Genomic DNA, 8,505 nt, shown 5'->3' with positions numbered 1-8,505 from the left:
TTAAAAGAAAGAAATTTGATAAAAAAAAAGAGGAGGGGGCGGAGTTCATGCGGGACCCGGCAGCTACTGTCTAAACTAAATACTGCCGTGATGAAACGCCATATCATGGATTATCAAGGATTATTTCTGAAACAGTATGGAGCTCAAAGGCTTTCTCTCTTGCCGGTTATACCACAAGGTGAGTTCCTTTTTACTTCCTGCTTCTTCACACACATGCTCTCCAGTACAGGTTAGCTCTGAGTGTTAGCGATGCTAATGTAAACACCGACCATATTACGTCCAAAACAGTCGGGCATTGTTTCTGATAGCAACGTTTCTGATAGGGCCGTGGGTCCACATTTCAGATATTACGTCATATCGGACGCAAATCTGGATCAGCTCCGTTGTACCCCCGTTTTTAGAGATTTGGGTACGGAGGAAAAGAGAGAGGGTTTTATTTTCTGACGCTGCGTGAGTTCCCTGACACAACGGGGACAATATTTATAAAAGACATCAAAAAGTGCATTTTGATTGATAGGTCCCCTTTAATGTAGTTAACGGTGGATTTTGTGGACTATCATTGACACTGACCAAAACTCACCTTTTCAGACTTGCTTCTATTAGTGATGAATGTTGTGTCCTTGTGCTAAAAGTTTTTTCATTACTCAATTTTAAATTAAACTTTTTATTTATTTATTTTTTACCACTAAAACAGCGCTTGACAAATAAAATATATTATTACAATTATCAAAAATGCTTACGTCCTGGTTAATAGAGTCACCTCAATCCTGTTTTTATGGAAAACTAGCTGATAACATAGTAGTGTGGGGACTTAAAGAATATCTCCATATCTGCTGCTCAAAGCGTTCTTTGGCAAACCCAATTGAAGTGTGAGAGCGCTTTTCGATAGATCTCCTTATATCTCTTAGACATTAAGCATGACACATCAGTTGCAAATGGTCGATCATGAAATCCGTAACAAAATCCTTAATTTAATCTGGTATAATAAAAGTTCCTCCGGTCTGACTTTGTTGATGCTCGGCCCTAATTCCTCACCCATGAGAGGTCTTCCTCTGTCTGTCTCCCTCCATCATCCACTGCAGGATCTTCTGGTTCCTCTCCAGATCCTCCATCGGCGGCTGGCCCTCCGTCACTCGCCCGCTCTCCTCTCCTTTGCCCGGCGTCTCCGATGTCTTCTTACAGCCTCGCCGTGACAGCGTGCTGCCTTTACTACTGCAGAGACACAACACACGACACATACAGTCAGGTCATCTGAGCAAAAGACAACTGTAAGAAAGCCTACATGTCGAATGATACGTTTGCTTGCTGTTCATATGTGCACAAGGGTGAGTGTGTTTATATGTGATCATACACTAGAATAAGAGTTTGTGTGTCAAGTTAAAATCTCTGACAGTCATTTCTGTAGCTTGTAAACCTAATTGAGTGCAGTTATCAAGCAGTAACTTGGTTGTTGATATGTTTGACTTGTAATAGTCCTTATTCGTCTATGAATATTTACCTAACTGCGTAAAGTTTGTTGTATTACAATTGTTTGTTATGCTAATATAATCCCCATTGTTTGTATTATCGTTACAGACCACAGCTTAAATAGATCAAGCCTGTTTCCATGTTCTCTACCAGGACACATATTCTTGAGCAAACTTTAACAACCTGATTTCCTGGAGACCCCACCTCCTTTATAACGGCACAGAGAGCAACATGTCAGCACATTTAAACAGACTGTCTTACCTGTAGCCCATGCCCTCGTGCGTGCTGGCTCCAGCCCCGTCGGCGTAGTTGCGACTTCTCCCTGCGTACTGACTGGCAGGGTCTCCGTTCCACATGGGGTTCGCCTGAGAGCGAGAGCCAGCCTCCTCCTGCCCTCTGTGGTGATACAGCTGCTTGTGATGAATACCTGAGACAGAGTGAGACCATTAGTGACACAATAACACGGCTGCAGTTTAAGATGAGGCGTTGGCATCTGGAAAAATGCATTTTTACACTGCATTTGAAGCATTATAGAAAGAAAACAAATTATAAATCGAGTGCTTGTGTCTGTAATCACTCATGATTCTACACCTGAATCTCTCCCGTTAAGGCACAAGAGGACATTTTTTGTTTTTAAACTTGTCACGGTCTTTATATTTCAGTCTAAGGATGGTAATATTCTCAGTCAACAAATCCCACAAAAGGATTTTTTTTTTAAAACAGTATTGATCCCATCTCTGTCCCGCTGTTTAAAACATTCAGTTAAGTATCAATACATGTTCTCCCACTGCTGAAAATGTCCCCAGTCATTAAAGTCTACAAATGAGAATGGACGCCTTCATCAAAAGGTGGAACGGTGTTAAAGGATACCTGGACGTCTAGCTAGTTGAAAAGGGTTGTTTTAACTTAATTGCGTTTCAAAAGAACATTATGGAAAATGTCCCTGTGTAACCGATCCCACTTTGCTAAAGATGTCACTTCTTGTGTAAAATTATTAATAAAATATTTTTTTTATAATTATCTTATTCCTTATTTTAACTTGGAACTGTTTTACTTAATTGTTTACTTTATTTTATTTCATATTCTGTTTTACCATATTATTATTTGTCATTTGAATGGAAAAGTCTTATGTCAGGATATTTCTTGATTTGTAAAAAGCTTTTAAAAGTTTTTAAAAAAAAGTCACACGGAAAGTAATGCGTTTGTGTTTTGATTCGCTTCTCACCTTTGACCCCCGCAGGAGGCAGACTGTGGCCCCCCCCTCTGTGTGGGGGGCAGTGAGGCGGTCCGATCCCCCCGTCGGGTGAACGGGATGATTTTGGGGGAGAGTGTCGACCGCCCCCTAAGGTGCTGTTGGTTGCCCCCGGCGACTGACATCCCGGCGTTTTCATCACGCGCTGCACGTGCTCGTCCAGGATCGACTCCGGGTCGTCGTCGAGGGAATCCTCCATGGCAACCAGGCCGCCGTACGTGGCGACCGTGTTGGCGGTGGTCTCCGAGTAACGGGCGCCGTAGAGCGGGGAGAACGCCGACGAGGGGGGGGGGAGCAGGGGTAAACTGTGAGAGGAGACGGAGGCCGCCACCGAGACGTCAGCATCGTCACCCTCCTCTTCCTGTTGGGAGAAATATATTAGTGTTGAATTCAAAATGTACACACAGACACAGACAGAGGGAAATGGGCTGAACAATCTGATATTAAAGGAGTCATAAATGGTTTTAAAATGGTACAATTCTACACTTTTCAGGCATGTCACTTTTCATTTTCATTGGAGACCTGAAGTATTCTGTTATGCTCTTTGAAACGTGTTCATTATAAGGTTGGTAATTATTTGAGGTCTATGACCAACAACGATGAAATGCCCTTACCCAACTAATATACAGGAATATAGAAAATATAGAAACTATCTGGCATTACACTGTTCACTTTCATTTGAGACCTGAGTGTTTTATTTGATCTTTACACTGCAGTTATTACACTATTATATGATGGAAATTGGATAATTCACAGAGGGCTAGTTTGTTTATGAGCTATTCTTTCTGTTTGCCCGCTACCTTGTTTGTTAAACTACCACTACATATTTATGCATCGTATACATGATACTATTGCACTTCGTTAACACAATAAACGTTTTTCAAAATAAAAAATAAAATAACAGCTTAAAAAGGGGAATTAAACATTCCTTTTTCAAAATAAGTCACCTGTTTTTAAAAAGGCGTGGCATGCTATTGAATCTAAGTTGTAAGTGTAAAGCACATTTTTATCAAAGCACACCTTCAACACATTTTCAAGGACTTCCAGCACCCGTATGTACCGATTGAATAGTTTGTCATTCATTCAAAAAAGAATATCTGTGAAGGACTTGCTGTGATTCTCACACCAATAAAGTGTTTCTGAGAGAACATTACCAACACTGTGTGAATAACTGGCATGACCAATCACATCACATCATGAGGAACACACACACACAGACAGGGACACACACACAGGCGCACACACACACAGGCGCACACACACACACGGCGCACACACACACACACACAGGCGCACACACACACACACACACACACACACACACACACACACACACACACACACACACACACACACACACAGGGACACACACACACACACACGGACACACGCACAGGGGGACACACGCACAGACACACACACACACACACACACACACACACACTCACCAGTCGTACTCTCTTCAGCCTCTCTTCGAGTCGTTCCTGAGCCTCTCGCTCTCGGAGAACCGTCTCCAGCCTGCCGATGAGATCCGCTGCAAACCTCTCCGGCTCGACGTGGATGTCCTTTGGCATGCGGTACGTGCGCTGTATTGAGACACAACAAATTACATGTTCAGAATTTACACGGTAGGGGTAAAACAAGATGACATTTCTGTAAATGATATGTGAATCATCAACTAATCTAGGCAGTAAAAACAGTAATAACCATGAAATTACTAATAAAGATGTACAAACTAAATGATAGTTTTTCTCAGTATGTTAAAAATGTTTGACAAGGTGATCCATAATCAGCTGTTTTGTTGTCTGCGACAGTTATAATAATTAACTTTGCAACAGCCATGTCTGCCTTCTCTCTGTCAGACAAACTCAACACTTTTCTCCATTATTCTATAAAAAGGACTACTTAAAAAATAACGGCCGTATTTTCTGCGACTCCTCTGCCCGAGGCGTTATAATTATAAAACCAGTTTTCAGGCCTGGCTTTCTTTACATACACGTTCCTGCAGTAAAGACTAATTTTGGAGAGACAGCTTTCAAAGATTTTTTGCGCCATTTGTCTGGCACAGAGACTGAAACTCCACATACCGATGTCAATAGGGCAATAAAAAAAATGGGTCAGAGGTCAATTATTTTAAAAGGTGTGGCTGTTTTATAACATGCTTGTATTTTTATTTCCTTTTTATATCTGCGCCGAGGATATTTCCGTCATTTCGTTAATATTTCTGTGTGCTAAACCTTGCCATTTTATTATTATACGTTTCATTAAATTACTGGTATAACGTACTGTTTTTCTCTGTAGCCAGGACACAATCTCAATGTGATTTAATTATTGAATAAATATATTTCTTTACGTTGATCAGGGTCTATGCAGGAATCCTGAAGTCAAATGTAATACATTTTAAGACCTCATTGCCACTTTGAGTTCTAACCGGTTAACTTGGCGACACACTTTACCTCACATTTACTATATACAGTGTTGATTGTCCTTCCTCCTTATCTTCCAACCATTTGGACGCAAAATTGCATTTCCCCATAACGATGTTGCTTAACAACCGGCGTAAACGGACCTTCGCGCGCTATCAAGCAGTGAGCGTGCGATGTCCTGTTCAGATGACGTCAAATCCAACGGGATGCCATAAATAAACTACACAGAATCACACTACACACCTACGCAATGATTACTGTAATTTTCGGACTATAAGGCGCACCTGAATATAAGCCGCAGCAGCTAAATTGAATGATGTGTACATATATAAGCCGCACTGGACTATAAGCCGCAGGTGTTTTAATGTTTAATTACCATGTAAGGGTTCGTGCACAGAGGGGATTGTCGGGAAAGAGAGGGCTGTTTGAGGAAGCTCCCATTTATTAACATTTCAACAAACAAGTTGCATATTTGCATAACGTATTCAAGTGTTACCATTTAGTGCAATAGTAGCTACAGAACATGTACTGTGCTGTGTAAACTGTACTGTATCACATAGCGTTTCAGACACACAAACTTTTCAACTTTCAAACTTAAACAGTGCGCTCCCAGCGCACGTACCGGCAGTGATCTACAGCAGTGGTTTTCAACCAGTGGTACGGGGACAAACTGTCTCGCTCTCGTAATGTCTGTCTGTCTTGCTCTCGTTCTGTCTCTCGTACCACTCTCGGTTCCACTTTTACTTTTGCGCGCTACCTGTCTCACTCTTTTCCGGCCTCCAGCTATTCCTGCTGGAGCCCGCCGCTTAAAGGTGGGGGTCCGCGGACCGGCCATAGAGCCCATAGAGTTAAAGGTGGTGGACTGTAACCTGTAAAATCCATAGATTTAGGAGGTCCCCTAGTGGCCGTTAGCTGTAAAAATCCATAGATTAGCCGCACCTTTATATAAGCCGCAGCGTCGAAAAATGGGAAAAAAGGCGCGGCTTATAGTCCGAAAATTACGGTAAGTATATGTGTCTGAATAAAGCTACACTTTTGACTTGTATGTGCTTAAAAGTATTTCATTCTGCGAGAGACGAAAGGTTTATCGCTCCTGATTATCCATCATGAATGACTGATTACTCGTAAACATTTGGGCTTGTTAAGATACTCTCGCAGCCAACATGCATATCTGTCTTTGTTGATACCAAGGTGCCAGGATCTGAAGGGATGGAAGGCTTCAGGCAGAGAAATACCTTCAGCTTTACATCCAGGACTTGTCCAAACAAAGCTGACACATTCCTGTTTGTGTGTGTGTTTTTTTTAATGGTCGAATGATAGTGATTTCAGGTGTCGTGAAGGCGTACTCTCCATAAAACAATGTATATAATTATGTTCCTCTCAGATCATACAGTATATCACTTAAGCTAGTCTCTGCCAAACCAAATAACCAAATAAGAACATTCTTAAAACAATTATCATAACTGACCCTGGCGAGGTATGAATCTCATCTCTAAACTCCTAGAAGGTCCTTACTATTCCTTTGAATGTCGGTGTTCAGTGTGTCCCTGTTTCCGGTAGGGCTGCACATTCAACTTGACATTTTTTCGACATTACAAAAAGGGCAAGTGCAATGTCCCAAGAAGCACAATATTTGTTAAAGGCTAGACGTGTAAAAATACCATAAACTATTGTGGAGTTGCAGAGATATCCCGGCCTACAAATTGTATTCTACATACCTACAGTAACAAAACATATTTCTTTGGTACAAATCCTCTTTAAAAATCCCACCATATTCATTTAAAATATATTTCCCAATGACAGTAAGGATAATGAAGCAACATGATCAATCGTGAATCAAGTCCCAATTGTGAAATAAGTCAAGATAATCGCATTAGTTATTTTTTCCAAATCGTGCATTCTCACGATATGTTTTTCTAGTGTGATCATTAGAGGCAACAACACAGTGCAGTGAGCAATGTGTTTGTTTAATCAGGTGTGTGAAGAGTTCACGTTGAAGTCGGAAGAAGAGAACTCTCTGTTGATCCTTGTCAGAACTACGATGGATAATATTGTGCGATACTGATCGACGTGAGATGGCTTTGCAAATACAACAAGAAGCTGCTGACAGACATATGGAGCCCGTCACCATATCACGACTGAAGGAGGAACACAGGTAGATAAGGAGCAGGGCAGACTACTGTCGTGTTGTTGGCAGTCCTCTGGAGAGCAACGTTTTAAAACCTGTAGAACGCAGACAAGAGTTGGCAAGTAGAGCTGGCCAAACACAGCAATCAACCCAGAGAGGGGAGTCAGAGCCAAGATCCTGTCAGGGGAGACAACGGGGGGAAAATAACTGCCTTTTTAGGTATTTCCAAACCCAGGCCTGACATTGGAGCGTTTAACTTGCTAAACCCCAAAAGCAAATGAAAACTCAGAGGTAATTACAAGAAATGAAATTGCTCAAATCGTGGAGATGGAAAATCTGTCTGCTTTTGATTAAGACCCATAAACGTCTCATTCTTGAAGCATTACGGGTTTTCCTGAGGCAATAGTGATACGATATCCGCTTGAATGATTTCCTCTGTGTCATTTCGCCGTACCTGCACTGTCCGCTGAGGGTGTCACAGCTCACATCGGGCGTCTCGACCCCGGGCCGGGTGCAGTTGCAGACCTCACACCCCACCACGGGGTGGCAGCCGAACGACTGGGGCTCACACTGAGTGCATTCTGGGAGCACCGTCCTCGGAGGGCAGATACAGTCGCCGGTCACCGGTTCACACAACCTCGTCCCACAGTTACAGGCTGGAGGAAAGACGAGAAGCGATACGGTTAGATACGGGAAAGAGTAAATCCATCGTAAGAGAAATACAGTCCTTTGTTGTTTGCTTTAACAAACAGACAGGCAGAAGAAAGGAAACAACTAAATCCACTTTCATTTGACTTGAAAGTAAAAGGCTTCCATATAAACATACTGCAGCCACAACACATGGATTAAAAACTCTTGTCATCATGAAATGTTATATTTTACTGTGTGTTATTTATGACTGGCCTACAAATTAAATGTCTGCTGTAAAATATGATTTAGAAACGTTCTGCCGCTAGGTTTTGTCGAAACGTTGAGGATACATTTAGTAAACGTATGGGCACTCACGTCTGCAGTTGGGGAATCCCCAGAAGCCCGTGGCGCACATGGAGCAGTCTCGGCCAATCACGCTGGGCCTGCAGTGGCACTGACCGCCGAACTGCTCGCAGGAGTCGCTCTCCGCTCCGACCTCGTGGCAGGCGCAGGGCAGAGCGCCGTTATTGAAGAAGGCGGAGAGAGAGACCGCCGAGCCGAGGCAGAACGGAGAGGCGGTGGTAGGACTGGAGTGTGGGGGG

The 8,505-nt window shown here is 42.6% G+C and overlaps 1 protein-coding gene across 1 annotated transcript in view; it reads right to left on the bottom strand.

The window, feature by feature from the left end:
• LOC104952093 (axin-1-like) overlaps positions 1-8,487 on the bottom strand; it is a 12,811-nt gene extending 4,324 nt beyond the window's left edge. The window contains exons 1-6 of the mRNA XM_010778849.1: positions 8,279-8,487; positions 7,660-7,929; positions 4,168-4,397; positions 2,693-3,080; positions 1,729-1,894; positions 1,036-1,212 (exon numbers count right to left, since the gene is read on the bottom strand). Of these exons, the coding sequence (XP_010777151.1) occupies positions 1,036-1,212; positions 1,729-1,894; positions 2,693-3,080; positions 4,168-4,397; positions 7,660-7,929; positions 8,279-8,318 (1,271 nt within the window). The 5' untranslated portion in view covers positions 8,319-8,487. The remainder of the gene's footprint in view (positions 1-1,035; positions 1,213-1,728; positions 1,895-2,692; positions 3,081-4,167; positions 4,398-7,659; positions 7,930-8,278) is intronic.
• Between the last annotated feature and the right edge of the window lie 18 nt (positions 8,488-8,505).

The sequence above is a fragment of the Notothenia coriiceps genome, unplaced genomic scaffold (genome assembly GCF_000735185.1).
Source record: "Notothenia coriiceps isolate Sejong01 unplaced genomic scaffold, NC01 NC01_scaffold00019518, whole genome shotgun sequence".
In the NCBI taxonomy this organism is placed as follows: domain Eukaryota; kingdom Metazoa; phylum Chordata; class Actinopteri; order Perciformes; family Nototheniidae; genus Notothenia; species Notothenia coriiceps.
The sequence above is the reverse complement of the archived record's forward strand: the minus strand, read 5'-3'. Positions and strand labels throughout refer to the sequence as shown.